At 41.8% G+C, this 15,314-nt stretch overlaps 1 protein-coding gene across 1 annotated transcript in view; it reads right to left on the bottom strand.

Annotated features, from left to right (window-relative positions):
- The window catches only part of fam174b (family with sequence similarity 174 member B), a gene marked incomplete at its 5' end in the record, with an annotated part of 43,435 nt that extends 38,715 nt beyond the window's left edge, over nucleotides 1-4,720 (bottom strand). Inside the window, 3 exons of the mRNA XM_035417260.1 lie at nucleotides 3,305-3,433; nucleotides 4,038-4,254; nucleotides 4,579-4,720. Of these exons, the coding sequence (XP_035273151.1) occupies nucleotides 3,305-3,433; nucleotides 4,038-4,254; nucleotides 4,579-4,720 (488 nt within the window). The remainder of the gene's footprint in view (nucleotides 1-3,304; nucleotides 3,434-4,037; nucleotides 4,255-4,578) is intronic.
- Between the last annotated feature and the right edge of the window lie 10,594 nt (nucleotides 4,721-15,314).

Raw genomic sequence — 15,314 nt, 5'->3', positions numbered from 1 at the left:
GGCCTAAGCATCGGGGAATTTTTTTTTTAATGTATTTTTAAGATGTTTTTCAAACTACAGTTACAGTGGGGTGGCTCGGTTGGAAAGCTCCCCAGAGACATCTGTTGGTTAACATGTGAACGCACTATAGGAAAACAGCAGGTCTGAGATCAGTGTTCTTTACCCTCATTGTGCGTAGAGTGACGTTCAACACTTGACGCTTCCAACTATCACAAGCTAACATTACCTAGCAAGCCACCATTTCTTATTTAGTAGGCTAACTAACCTTGTTACAAACTGCGTCACTTCATCTTGTCGGTAAGTACATTCTTTTTATTATCTCCACCAGGCGAGAGCCTGGAGGGGATTAATCATTTGGTTGTGTGTGTGTGTGTGTGTTTGTGCGTGTGTTTGTGTATCTGTCTGCAGCTAATCTCGCATACTACTGGGCCGAACAGCCTAATACTTGTTTTGCATGCTGGCAGCAGGCCAAGGGCCTGAATTCTTGAATATTTTGCAAATCGGTCAACGACAAGTAGGTCTATTTTATTTGAATTAATTTCCATCATTATCCATTGAAATACATTGAGTTCTAACTCCTCACTCCTCCTAACCAATCGGTAGGGGCCGCAAGTGATCAACAGCTGCTTCCGTTTGGAATGAAAGACCAGCCATGTAAAATGTCAATTTCAGTGTTAAAATGCCAACAAAATAATCCGCCAAATAACGGGGTAAGTTAATGTTTGAATCTGTGGCAATTATTTTGTTGGCATTTTCACGTTGAAATTGATACTTTACATCGCTGGTCTTTTGGAATTGTTCCCGTCCAGATTGTTCCTGTCCTGATTTGAAACGAAAGTGCCAGACTATAACGTCAACGTTTGCTCTGTCGAACACATTGTGACTGATATGAATGAAATTAGCTAACATTTAGTCCTCTAGCATTACTTTACTGAATCTGCGTTTTTGGGATTTTCAGTGGCACATGGTAAAAACTTGTAATATCGTATTTGTCTGGTTGCATTGATTGTGTAGCCTCAATTATTGCATCAGCAAAGCACGCCTGCTGGAGATCTGCACTCTACTGAGTGCACTCTTCTAGTATTAACTTCAGCAGTGTGTAGGTAACGTTAAACTAGTAGCATGAAAGTAACATTCAATACACTGTAACACTGCATGACTTATTAATCGACATTCAAATAACTACTTCAATTGTTTATTAATAACGTTAGCTTGATGGCATTGATGTGCACGACAACGTTGTCACAAAATTTTTCCCGACCGTGAAAACTACCTTACTTGTTTACATTTTGGACAGATGTGGCTCCTGAGTAAATCTATCATTGTTTCCGTTGCAGCACTTTCAACACGATAACATATCTGAAAAATCCTAAAATTGAAAAGTGAAGAGTACCTGACCGGCAACCGTAGAAATGTGTTAACACAGTGGCAAAATTAGGCTGTATCTAGAAATACCATCTTTGGGGAAAAAACACTACGGTTCAGGGTCAGGCACTCTTCACGGTAAGAAGAAATTTCAGGATTTTTTCAATATTGCTTGCGTCGAAAGTGCTGCGATGGAAACAACGATAGATTTACTCAGGAGCCACATCTGTCCAAAATGTAAACAAGTCAGGCAGTTATCACCGTTGGGAAAGATTTTATGACAACGTGGTCATTTAGCTAACTTAGCTAGCTAGCCAAGTAACACCTTATACAGTTTTTTAAATGTTTAAATGTGCCCAGCATTCCAAGGCTTGTTGTAAGATTCAGTAGCCAATCAGGACTTGAATACAAGTGTTTTGTAGAGTGCAAAAACTTTGATATTATTTATTTTAATTTAATTTAATTTAATTTAATTTAATTTAATTTATTTTGTTGTAGTTGAAATGTGCCCAGCATTCCAAGGCTTGTTGTAAGATTCAGTAGTCAATCAGGACTTTTTTCAAGTTTTTTGTAGAGTGCAAAAATATTTTTTTTTTGATATTTGATATTATTTATTTTAATTTAATTTCTTTTGTTGTTGTTGAAAACACAGCATTCCAAGACTGCACATTGTTGTCAGATTCTTTGTAAGACTGTGCTATGTTGTAAATAGTTGATTTTTTAAAATGTGTGTTGAATAAATTACTTATTTATAACAACATTCACATTACGTAGTCATATTTTCAAATCTCCAGTCAGCTTTTAGCACTGACTTAATGTAGGGCCCTATGGAATCTGTGCTTTTTTAAATTCTCAATTCTGCGATTCCGTCCGTGATTCTGTTATCACAGAAACTACAGGGCCCTACCTTCATGCTGCCATCAGTCTGTCGCTGGCCTGTGCTGGACCCCCGTCAAAAAAGACACTTGGCCGCCGGCCCGTGCCGGGCCGCCGGCCCCTGTCAAAAGATACTTGCCACCGGGCCTAACAACTTTTCTGGGGGAAACCCTGAATACATTCATGGGGAAAATATACGTGTGGATAGGTTTGTAGGATTCAATATTTATTCAATAGGCCTTAATATGTCTATCTGCATTCATGTATTTCCCCTCTGGCATTTCTGTAGTGTGAAGGATTGCATGTTTCTTGGTTTAAATGTCTCTTTGTAAATGTGAATGTTACATGCTGCAAGGGAAATGTCCCCATGGGGATAATGAAGTATTCTATATAACTGTGTTTGCATGTATAGTATTTATTTTACAATCAGTGTTTACTTTAAGTTGCAAATATACAAGAGCCTGCCCATTTTGTAAAATAAACTTGACAACCAAGTATAAACATATCATTTCTGGAGGAATAACCTTTCTGTAGGTATTCACCAGCAGTTTCATACATTCATTTACTAGGCCATTTTTGTTATTTGACACTTTGATGTGACACAAATTTTGAATGACCACATTTTCTGCAGATGGTAAGATTAAAAAAAACACAGGGTCAAGTTACTTGAAACAATTTAGGAAACACGGAGTAGCATTGCTTTGGAATACAGCTTGTTTCATTTGTGTGAGCTGAGATAGCCAATATTATTTCTTGTGACTCAGCATAATAATGATATAAATACTTTTAAGGGCAAGCCTAGATTTTGCCTGTTTGAATTAATGAATTGTAGAGATGCTTTGTATGTGTGAGTAACTTGCCATTTCTGTACACTGAAAACGTTTTTCATCAGATTGCCTACTTTTTACACGAGTAGGCTACTTCAATACGTGCCAACAAATTGTGCAAAGCTCAAGAAGTGTGTCAGGTTTGCTTGGTTCAATAATAGAATAGCTGAGAGTTATCGCTGTTATTGTATTCCCGACTGTTAATCGTTGGCATTAGGGTGTTTTACCCTGTTTACCTGTACTTGACATCAAAGAGAGTCGAGTCCTCCTCATCGATCTCTTCATTTAACGGATCCATTTCCACTCGCTCGGCGGATGTCGTTATTATGTCGTATTTTCTTGTTTTCCTGACCTTCTTTCCTGATCTGCAACGTGAAAAATGATCAATACTGTCAAGAAATAAAACGTGTGTAATTTTCAGGAGGGAATATCCGGTTTTGGCACAGGCGGTCGACAAGTAGGTTTACACTAATAGGAAAGTAGATGACATTCAACAGGCTGTTTAGGCGCAGTTAAACCAATGGAATTCAATTTCACTTAAATGGAAGGATATTTCTGTATCACTTAAGAAAATTGCGCATTCCAAATCAAATATTTCTGTGGGCCACAAGCGAGAAGCTGGAAGGAGCTACATAGCAGTGGCAGTTAGCTACGTAAAATGGATTACATTTGGATAAAGATTTTTTTTTTTTTTTTTTAAACAAAAAGTTGGCTTATGCTTCACCGTTTAGACCATGCAACAAGTTCAGGGATAACCTATCTACTTGCAACAATCCTGGCATCATCTGGCAGTGATGGTGGTTGATGATTGAAAAGTTGCAGGTCTAGCCTACAGTATTCCACACAGAACGCAACAAAAAGACTGTTGTAATGGAAACACAAAGCCGTCCGTGTTGGCTTGCAAGTGAAAACCACAAATAACTAATATGGTTGACGACAGAACAAAAGTTGTAGACAGCACAGATTTACCTGTATACTCTCACGACCAGGCAAGTGATTACGAATGCAGTGAACACACCGATGAAAATGACAATGTTCCTCAGCGTAGGAAGATCTTTTACGATTGAAGTAAAATGTGATCCGGTTGACGCATTGTCTGTGGTATTCAAACGACCATCCGCTTGGACAGGTACAGAAGTTGAATTTAACTGCGTAGTGGCGGACGGTGGTAGCCGTAGTGCCGAAGCTGTCGTAATAATCGAAATAACAACGAAAAATCGCAGCATACTGCTGAAGCAAAATGCTACCAAGCTAGCAATGTGAATGTTAGTTTTAAAACAGTACGTTTGTTTGCTAGTAAACCTTTTTATTGATATAGCTAGCCAATTTACCGTTACCGCGATTTCGCCATATGCTAAATTTCACAAATCATATTGCTTAACTCAAAATCATGGAGCTAAAAATACCTGAATGATGGCGAATCAACCTCAGTAAATGCCACTACTTACACGCAGACGCAATCCTATTAAAAATAACACACATTGATGTGTATTATGCAAGTACTACGTACCCTGACGCGCTTTGCTGCTATGCGCACCAGATGGTGTATTCAGTTCCCAGTCTGTTCCTGGTTGGTTTACAAGGATTCCTGCTACTGACCTCAGTAAATGACTTCGTTCACGAAAATCTGCGCGTTCAACCGCGGCGCAGAATCATGGATCGGAAAATGACCGGGATAAGATAGTAGCCTAATGCCTCCGCGCGTTTGTTACAGTGCCAGGGCCATCCATGTTGCGTACATATTAAGATATCTGCGCAGCGTATGTAGTGAACTGATGCTCGTCAGTGAACAGGTTTAGCGCCTAAAACACGTAAAACGGGAAGAGATTGGCAGATTAATTTAATTTCCTTTTTTTATTTTTTGAGCAAATATGTTTACCCTATTGGGTAGTATACTTTATAGACATAGGCTACACAGTAAATATGCATCAAAACCTTCAGAATCATGATTCGTACAAAGCAGTGCCCATGTGTATTAATCAATATGGCGGTTGAATTAATGTCCTGTATTTTTTTTTAGCAGTAGCAGAATCTTAGTCATTATAAGCGGAAAAAAACTGGCATGCCACTTTAACGTTTCAAGGCGAACAATATCTGATATTGTAATAATTTATCCGGAGCTTCTACCGCTCCCTATTGGTCAATGCATATAATTAAGTGACCTATATTCAATAGGATGAATGTCTCCGGTCAAACCAGAACAAAAAAACTAAAAGTAATTTTCCTATGTGTTGCACAAAATATTCTCCACTTGGTTCAGTTTAAAAATGTCATCCAGGAACATCGGCATATTGTCGAGTCAGACCCCAAACTAAAGAGAGTTTTTACAGAAGCTCCTAAACTTGTTTTTAAACGTCCCACCAATCTACGAGATTTGTTTCGTTAAATCGGATATGCGCCCACATTGTGCACCGACCTTCCTCATTGTACCAGACGGTAATTACAGGTGTAGCTGCACCCAATGCACTTACACGCACAAACGTAAGAGATTCAGCCATCCACACACCGGTCGGGACATATCCATACGTGGTGTCATTGCATGTAGCACCACGCATGTAGCATATCTTATCCGTTGTCCTTGTGGCCTCGCTTATGTGGGAAAAACATCGCGAGCATTACGAAACAGGATTAGCGAACATAGGAGTAATATCAGAACTGGGGATGAACGTAACCCCGTAGCTGCTCATTTTAAACAAACCGGTCATAATGTCAGTGCATTGAGATATGTTGGAGTGGAAAAAGTGGAGAAGCCTCATAGGGGAGGTGATCTTGAAAAAAGGCTTCTCAAACGTGAAACCATCTGGATCTATTTCCTCAGTACCATGTCCCCCAATGGTCTAAATGAGGAATTTGACATAAAACCTTTCTTGTGATTTTCTTTCTTTTATCTAGTGCCCTAGTATACTAGTGACTAAAAAACATTGTGTAATTAGGGGTCCAAGCAGCGAAGCTGGTGGAACCCTATTGTATCTGTTAGGATTATTAGGGGTCCAAGCAGCGAAGCTGGTGGAACCCTATTGTATCTGTTAGGATTATTAGGAGTCCAAGCAGCGAAGCTGGTGGAACCCTATTGTATCTGTTAGGATTATTATTATAATAATAATAATTATTATTATTATTATTATTAGTGTGGTTGCCTTTGGCAATCACACTACTATTATATCACATATTTAGTGTGGTTGCCTTAGGCAATCACACTACTATTATCTCACATATTATTAGTGTGGTTGCCTTAGGCAATCACACTACTATTATCTCATATTATTATTAGTGTGGTTGCCTTAGGCAAACACACTATTATTATTGCACATATTATTTATTATTATTATTATTAGTGTGGTTGCCTTAGGCAAACACACTATTATTATTGCACATATTATTTATTAATTAGTGTGGTTGCCTTTGGCAATCACACTATTATTATCGCACATATTATTAGTGTGGTTGCCTTAGGCAAACACACTATTATTATTGCACATATTATTTATTTATTATTAGTGTGGTTGCCTTAGGCAATCACACTACTATTATCTCACATATCATTAGTGTGGTTGCCTTAGGCAATCACACTATTATTATCGCACATATTATTAGTGTGGTTGCCTTAGGCAAACATACTATTATTATTGCACATATTATTAGTGTGGTTGCCTTAGGCGAACACACTATTATTATTGCACATATTATTAGTGTGGTTGCCTTAGGCAAACACACGATTATTATTGCACATATTATTTATTATTATTATTAGTGTGGTTGCCTTAGGCAAACACACTATTATTATTGCACATATTCTTTATTAGTGTGGTTGCCTTAGGCAATCACACTACTATTATCTCACATATTATTAGTGTGGTTGCCTTAGGCAATCACACTACTATTATCTCATATTATTATTAGTGTGGTTGCCTTAGGCAAACACACTATTATTATTGCACATATTATTTATTATTATTATTATTAGTGTGGTTGCCTTAGGCAAACACACTATTATTATTGCACATATTATTTATTAATTAGTGTGGTTGCCTTTGGCAATCACACTATTATTATCGCACATATTATTAGTGTGGTTGCCTTAGGCAAACACACTATTATTATTGCACATATTATTTATTTATTATTAGTGTGGTTGCCTTAGGCAATCACACTACTATTATCTCACATATCATTAGTGTGGTTGCCTTAGGCAATCACACTATTATTATCGCACATATTATTAGTGTGGTTGCCTTAGGCAAACATACTATTATTATTGCACATATTATTAGTGTGGTTGCCTTAGGCGAACACACTATTATTATTGCACATATTATTAGTGTGGTTGCCTTAGGCAAACACACGATTATTATTGCACATATTATTTATTATTATTATTAGTGTGGTTGCCTTAGGCAAACACACTATTATTATTGCACATATTCTTTATTAGTGTGGTTGCCTTAGGCAATCACACTACTATTATCGCACATATTATTATTCTTTCTTTCCACCCATTTTTTGGACCGCTACTCCTCCCAGAGTTTTCGCACCACATACACGTGCCATATGTCAAATTGACCGGCTTCTTTGGGAATCGTGCGCTATTACTTTGTGGAAAGTTTCGCTGCACAGTTTTTGAGAAATATGACTTTTTATGCCCAATTTTGTCCCATAGAGATGAATGGAGAACGTGACGTCATACATATGCAAACGGTGAAGTTACAGCATTGGTCGGCTTAGCATCTACAGGAAATGCAGAATCCAGATGCGGTGCATATCTCTCTTTTGTCGTAATTACAGAAAACACACATTCGTAAACCTCAAATGCTTTATACCACAATTTAGATAAGACCTTGACGAAGACGTACATGCACGGATTGTGTTGTTCAAACGAGGTTTCCTGGTGACTTAGCCACCAGAAAGGATATAGCTGAATGCGGAAGTGAACGCGATAAAACGGTATTCCAAATGCAAAATTACAAATGAAAACGCTGTCAGCTAGGTGTATCAACAAACATATGGCGTAGGCATACCCAGAAGTCCTCAATAATAATAGTATTTCACAAGATATTACGCAAATTCTTTGACGACGTTTCGTCAGGTCCAGCGTCTTTGAATGCTAGTGCTAACAAAGAGCGAATGCATTTAATGCGATGATGAGAAAACTTTCAGTTGACCTAAAAAAACGATATTCCAAAACCAAAAATAGACGTGCTGTTATACCTGGTTAGAAAGCTTATGCTCTCACCTACTGAATAAACGAATTCTCAAACAAGCTAGACTGTACTAAAACGTGCAACAACGCCGTCAACAAAACGTGTGCAGCAGCTTCTGGTCCGGTCTTACTGCAGAGAAAGACGTCAGCTTGTAATACCACACATGTTGCTTTGGGTGTTCTCTAACTTTGTAGTACAAACTGGCTTGATCTACACATCATCGATCTAATAGGTGACAGGATAAGCTTTCTAACAATGTATAATATGTCACATTTTACTTTTGTAATACCGTTTTATATTCCAGCGAGTTGGAAACTTTGGTCTCTTTATAACTGCATTCAGTGAGTGAAAGCAACGCTTTCTCACCCCAACGTGTTTGCTACAGTACACAACTCCGCTTGCTTGTTAATGCATCCCTCGTTATAAGAGAAGTTACTAGTACTGGCTACCAGCCGATGCTTATTCACAGAAGCTGTTTGCAACTATTTTAACATATTTCTCGCCTCATTTTCTTTCTTAGAAATTTGGGTCAGCTAACACGTAATAGGCTATCCTCTGTCTATGAGTTGGTATCTAAGGTAACAGATTAAACTCTGAATTGCAGCCCACTTAAATGTTTTTAGTTGAATGGTTAAAATGAGCTGAACTTAACGTAAAACCATAAATCAATCAAATTAATCTCCCTAGCCCTGTCTTGCTTTTTAAAATGGTGCGGTCGCGCAGTGTAGATATAAGGTTTTTCCAAGACCCTCTGAACTGGCCAGCTAGCTTTATGATTCGCCGTCACTCGTCACAGCATACCATGAGTAAATCGCTGATCTCAAGTATTGATGAAGGGTTAATTTAGCTCTGAATATGTGTGTTGCAAATAAATTCGTTGCCGTGATATTATAGCATGTATACCATACTCTGTCTCTGCTTATACTACAGAAACTGTTCACTTCGTTCAGCACAAAGTCCACTTTGCGTTGGCGGCAACCACACCACAATTTCTGCAGGAATTGTCTAGTTAGTGTGGTTGCCTTAGGCAATCACACTACTATTATTGCACATATTATTATTCTTTCCGCCCATTTTTTGGACCGCTACTCCTCCCAGAGTTTTCGCACCACGTACACGTGCAATATGTCAAATCGAGCGGCTTCATCGGGAATGGTGTGCTATTACTTTGTGGAAAGATTCGTTGCACGGTTTTTGAAAAATTTGAATTTTTGTGGGCAATTTTTCCCCATAGGGAATGAATGGCAGAATGTTCAGCCTTGTGATGTCACAATACTCTGTCTTCTCACCCTTGTGATGTCACAATGCTCTGTCTTCTAGCAGCAGTACTCTGGTCTCTCTCTAGATTTGAACATTCTGCCATTCATCTCTATGGGGGTGTGATATTTCATAACTTTTGAACCGTTTGTCATAGAGAACTATGGGTCGCGTCATTGGACTCAGTAAAGACCTAGCAACTGACTAGAACTCCATAGCAACCACCTAAGAACACACTAGCAACCACCTGGAACACCATAACAACGGCCTAGCAACACCCTAGCAACCACCTATAACTCCATAGCAACCATCTAGCAACATCCTAGCAACCAGCTAGAATACCCTAGCAACACCCTAGCAACCACCTATAACTCCATAGCAAATGCCTAGCAACACCCTAGCAACCGGCTATAACTCCATAGCAACCACTTAGCAACACCATAACAACTGCCTAGCAACACCCTAGCAACCACCTATAACTCCATAGCAACCACCTAGCAATATCCTAACAACCACTTAGAATACCCTTGCAACCCCCTAGCAACACCCTAGCAACCACCTAGAACTCCATAGCAACCACCTAACAACACACTAGCAGCCACCTGGAACGCCATAGCAAATGCCTAGCAACACACTAGCAACCGCCTATAACTCCATAGCAAATGCCTAGCAACACCCTGGCAACCGGCTATAACTCCATAGCAACCACCTAGCAACACCATAGTAACCACCTAGAACTCCATAGCATCCACCTAGCAAGACCCTAGCAACCACCTAGAATACCCTAGGAACCGCCTATAACTCCATAGCAACCCCCTAGCAACACCCTAGCAACCACCTAGAACTCCATAGCAACCACCTAACAACACACTAGCAACCACCTGTAACACCATAGCAACTGCCTAGAACTCCATAGCAACTGCCTAAACTCCATAGCAACCACCTAGAACTGCATAGCAACCACCTTGCAACACCCTAGCAACCACCTGGAACACCATAGCACATGTCTAGCAACACCCTAGCAACCGGCTATAACTCCATAGCAACCACCTAGCAACACCATAGCAACCACCTAGAACTCCATAGCAACGACCTAGCAACACCCTAGCAACCACCTATAACTCCATAGCAACCACCTAGCAACATCCTAACAACCACTTAGAATACCCTTGCAACCCCCTAGCAACACCCTAGCAACCACCTAGAACTCCATAGCAACCACCTAACAACACACTAGCAACCACCTGGAACACCCTAGCAACCACCTAGCAATACCATAGCAACCGCCTAGAACTCCATAGCAACGACCTAGCAACACCCTAGCAACCACCTATAACTCCATAGCAACCACCTAGCAACATCCTAACAACCACTTAGAATACCCTTGCAACCCCCTAGCAACACCCTAGCAACCACCTAGAACTCCATAGCAACCACCTAACAACACACTAGCAACCACCTGGAACACCCTAGCAACCACCTAGCAATACCATAGCAACCGCCTAGAACTCCATAGCAACCACCTAGCAACACCCTAGCAACCACCTGGAACACCATAGCAACCACCTAGCAACACCCTTGCAACAACCTCAAACACCATAACTGCCTAGCAACACCCTAGCAACCGCCTATAACTCCATAGCAACCACCTAGCAACATCCTAGCAACCACATAGAATACCCTAGCAACACCCTAGCAACCACCTAGAACTCCATAGCAACCACCTAGCAACACCATAGTAACCACCTAGAACTCCATAGCATCCACCTAGCAACACCCTAGCAACCACCTAGAACTCCATAGCAACCACCTAGCAACATCCTAGCAACCACCTAGAATACCCTAGCAACCACCTAGCAATGCCCTAGCAACCACCTGGAGCTCCATAGCAACCACCTGAAACTCCATAGCAACCACCTAGCACCACCCTAGCAACCACCTAGAATTCCATGAAACCACCTAGAACTCCATAGAACCATCTAGCAACACCCTAGCAACTGCCTCAAACATCATAGCAACTACCTACCACTGTTCACTCTGTTCAGCAGAAAGTCGACTTTGCATTGGCGGCAAACACACAATTTCTGCAGGAATTGTCTAGTTATTATTATTCTTATTTTTCTCCGGTAAAAGTGTCTGAGGCTCAGCAACCATAAGTCCTAGAGCAACCAAATTTGGCAGGTGGGTTCCTATGGCCCCCCACTACTCAGGCACTAAAACTCACTTATTTCGGCCAGATGGTGGCGCTATAACAAAGGGTCATATTTTAAAAAGCCATAACTCCCACACCATAAGTCAGATCAACACAAAACTTCATCGACCGATGCATCTGAATGTGCTCTACAACGTTGCTATTGGGACCACCCATGTCCGCCATATTGTTTGCCCGCCATTTGGGCTTTTATATTAGTTGGGGTGCGGAAGAGCCGTAGCTCCAAATCTAGTGTTACGACATCTAGTAAGCTTCTTTACGGCAAGCGGCTAGAAGACATCCATGGCGACGCAAGCAATCCGACACCGTAGGGTCTAGTTTTTATCAGCGAGGGGAGGGTCTGAACGTCGGGGAAGCAATGGAAGACAGTGCCAGCCAGAGTGCATGCTAGGCTACTAAAAGTTTGTTAGTAAAAGCTTTTTGAGAGGATGAATAATTACTTTTCTTTGGCATGGATCCATTTGAAGACAGTATCGGGTGAGTTAGTTTAGTCTTTGAATCTGTCCTTATGCTGAGAAATAGCTAAACCATTTTATTGATAGGTTTTGAGTTTCTGTGCAAACGCACGAAAACACGCTGGTATAATAAAACAATGACAGTAATACATATATAGTCCGCTTCGTTCCGTTGCTACCATAACATAAACTATCTTGTGTCTACAGCTGCAGTTTCTCGCTGCAATTACTAATATTGAATATAAACAAAAGACGCAATTTATGCTGTAGTCTGCCAGTGTCTGAATAAATAAAGTCTTATTTATGTAAATGTAAATAAAGTCTTTACATTTCATCCTGCACTGAGTTAGAGGATTCATTTAAGCTATTGTAAAGCTGTAGAATGCAGACATAGTTCACTACAACTCAGGCAAAATTATTAAATTATAACATTTCTTCAATGCATTCCAGCAGCTATCAATAAATCAAGTGTTCTGTGAAAAAATCTGGTTTTTGTGAGTCTCCTAGGCCATGGTTACACCTGTCGTTTCATGCGATCTCAGTCATCAGAATATGCTAATCGGAACACAACTTGCTACGTCTACATTTGGCAGTTAGATGCAAGCTCTTTGGCCACATATGTGTTCGGATTTCTTGTTCCCGCCCAGTATTTAACAACCGCCCCTTAAAATTCCATGTAAACATACCCCTTTACCATTGAATGAACTGCAGATGCATTTAGAATGGAACAAACGACTCTTCATGAACAGAAACATTGAGAGTGATGGGAGGGAGTAGAGAAGCGGGGGGAATTATTTTTGCCACCGTGTATCTTAAAACAAATATATCAAATTTGTGATGAAGTATTCTTCTCCTAGAGCGGGCTAAGTATCTGTTTTTTGCCATTAGTGTAGCTAGATTAGACTTCTACCTGTTTTGTAGTTTGCCCAGCATTAGTTTTGGTGTTTGTTTGTGAAGTGTAGTTTGAAGTGTAGTATCTTATTAGCCTCATTTGCTCTTAACTGACTGCATCAAGCAGGTATTGTGTGGAGCTAGTTAGCTGCTGGTTTGTGGGGCAATTGCTTAGTCACCAGCTGCTTTTCATTTGCTAATTGGGGCTTGTAGTCTGGCTTGGAGCGACACTATATATTAGAACTGTTTGGAGTTAGTTGGGCAGAAAGTGCAATTAGGATTCAGCTGTGCAGGACCCGCAGAAGTTCTCCTAGAGCGGGCTACGTATCTGTTTTTTTGCCATTAGTGTAGCTAGATTAGACTTCTACCTGTTTTGGTGTTTGTTTGTGAAGTGTAGTATCTTATTAGCCTCATTTGCTCTTAACTGACTGCATCAAGCAGGTATTGTGTGGAGCTAGTTAGCTGCTGGTTTGTGGGGCAATTGCTTAGTCACCAGCTGCTTTTCATTTGCTAATTGGGGCTTGTAGTCTGGCTTGGAGCGACGCTAGCGTCGCTCCCTCCCAGTTTGTCATTGCATCTCTACCCTTCCTCTCTGTACTCCCTGTCCTCACTGCTATGCTATGTGCCCATCCCATCCCAACCTGTTCTCTCCCCTTCAGAACTCGCTTCTGCAGGCGAGGCTCCCCGCGGCGACAGAACCCCTCCAACCTTCGCTATCCCTCATTGACCCCCTGTGACAACTTCACGGTCGCAGGAGGGCTATGGAACTGCCAGTCTGCTACGCGGAAGGCTGACTTCATTTCAGCCTACGTGTCCCTCCTCTCTTTACATTTCCTTGCCCTCAGAGACCTGGATCACACCAGGCAACACTGCAACCCCTGCAGCCCTCTCCTCCTCCTTCTCCTTCTCTCACACCCCCCGCCCATCTGGCCGTGGTGGGGGCACAGGTTTGCTGATCTCTCCCTCCTGGAAATTCTGTTCTCCCCCTCTCACCTCTCCATCTCTACCTTTTGAATACCACTCTGTCTCAATCACCTATCCTGTTAACTTGTATATTGTAGTTATCTATCGCCCTCCAGGGCCCCTGGGAAGCTTCCTTGATGAGCTCGACACCCTGCTGAGCTCCTTCCCAGAGGATGGCACCCCACTGATCCTCCTGGGAGACTTCAACATCCACCTTGATGCCTCCCACTCCGCAGCCTTCCTGCCTCTACTTCACTCATTCGATCTCTCCCTAATGCACTCCCCACCAACACACAAAGCTGGCAATCTCCTAGACCTGGTTATCCTGAGGAATTGCTCCTCTTCCAATCCCACAGTGACCCCTCTGCACCAGTCTGACCACCACTTCATTTCCTTCTCCCTCCCTCCCCTCCATCCACTCCTACTGTCATGGTCCGCCGTTATCTCCGCTCCCTCTCGCTTCCAGTGTCACTGCTTCACTCCCCACTCTTGAATCCTTCTCCAACCTTCCCACTGACTCTGCATCCTCCACTCTGTCTTCCTCGCTCTCCTCAGCACTTGACTCTCTCTGTCCTCTAGTCTCCAGGCAGGCACGCTCGTCCCCTCCCAGTCCGTGGATGTCTGACCCCCTCCGAACCAACCGGGCCAGCCTACGTGCAGCGGAGAGGAAGTGGAGGAAATCCATGGCTCAATCCGACCTGTCTGCCTACCAATCTATGCTAGCTACATTTTCTACCGCTATAACCTCTGCCAAAATTAATTATTATCAAACAAAAATTCATAAATCTGCCTCTAACCCTCATCAGCTGTTCTCCATTTTCTCCTCTCTCCTCAGCACTCCTTCCCCACCTCAGTCCTCCCTCGCTGCAGATGACTTTGCAGTTTTCTTCGATGAGAAAATTGCAGACATCCGCAGCTCCTTCACGTCCACCACCACCCTTCCCCACTCCCCCAGCTCTGTTCCCTCCCCTTGTTTCTCCACTTTCTCTCCCCTCACTGACTCTGATGTTTCCCAGCTCCTACTCTCCCACCGCCCTACCACCTGTGCTCTTGACCCCATCCCTTCCTCTCTCCTCCAGACCATCACACCTGACATCCTCCCATATGTCACCTCCCTCGTGAACTCCTCCTTGTCTTCTGGATGTTTCCCCTCTTCTTTCAAGCTGGCCCACGTCACCCCACTGCTGAAAAAGCCCACTCTGGATCCCTCTGTCATCCAGAACTACCGTCCTGTCTCCCTTCTCCCTTTCCTATCCAAAACAATTGAACG

Source organism: Anguilla anguilla, chromosome 5 (genome assembly GCF_013347855.1).
Source record: "Anguilla anguilla isolate fAngAng1 chromosome 5, fAngAng1.pri, whole genome shotgun sequence".
NCBI classification, from domain to species: Eukaryota; Metazoa; Chordata; class Actinopteri; order Anguilliformes; family Anguillidae; genus Anguilla; species Anguilla anguilla.
The sequence above is the reverse complement of the archived record's forward strand: the minus strand, read 5'-3'. Positions and strand labels throughout refer to the sequence as shown.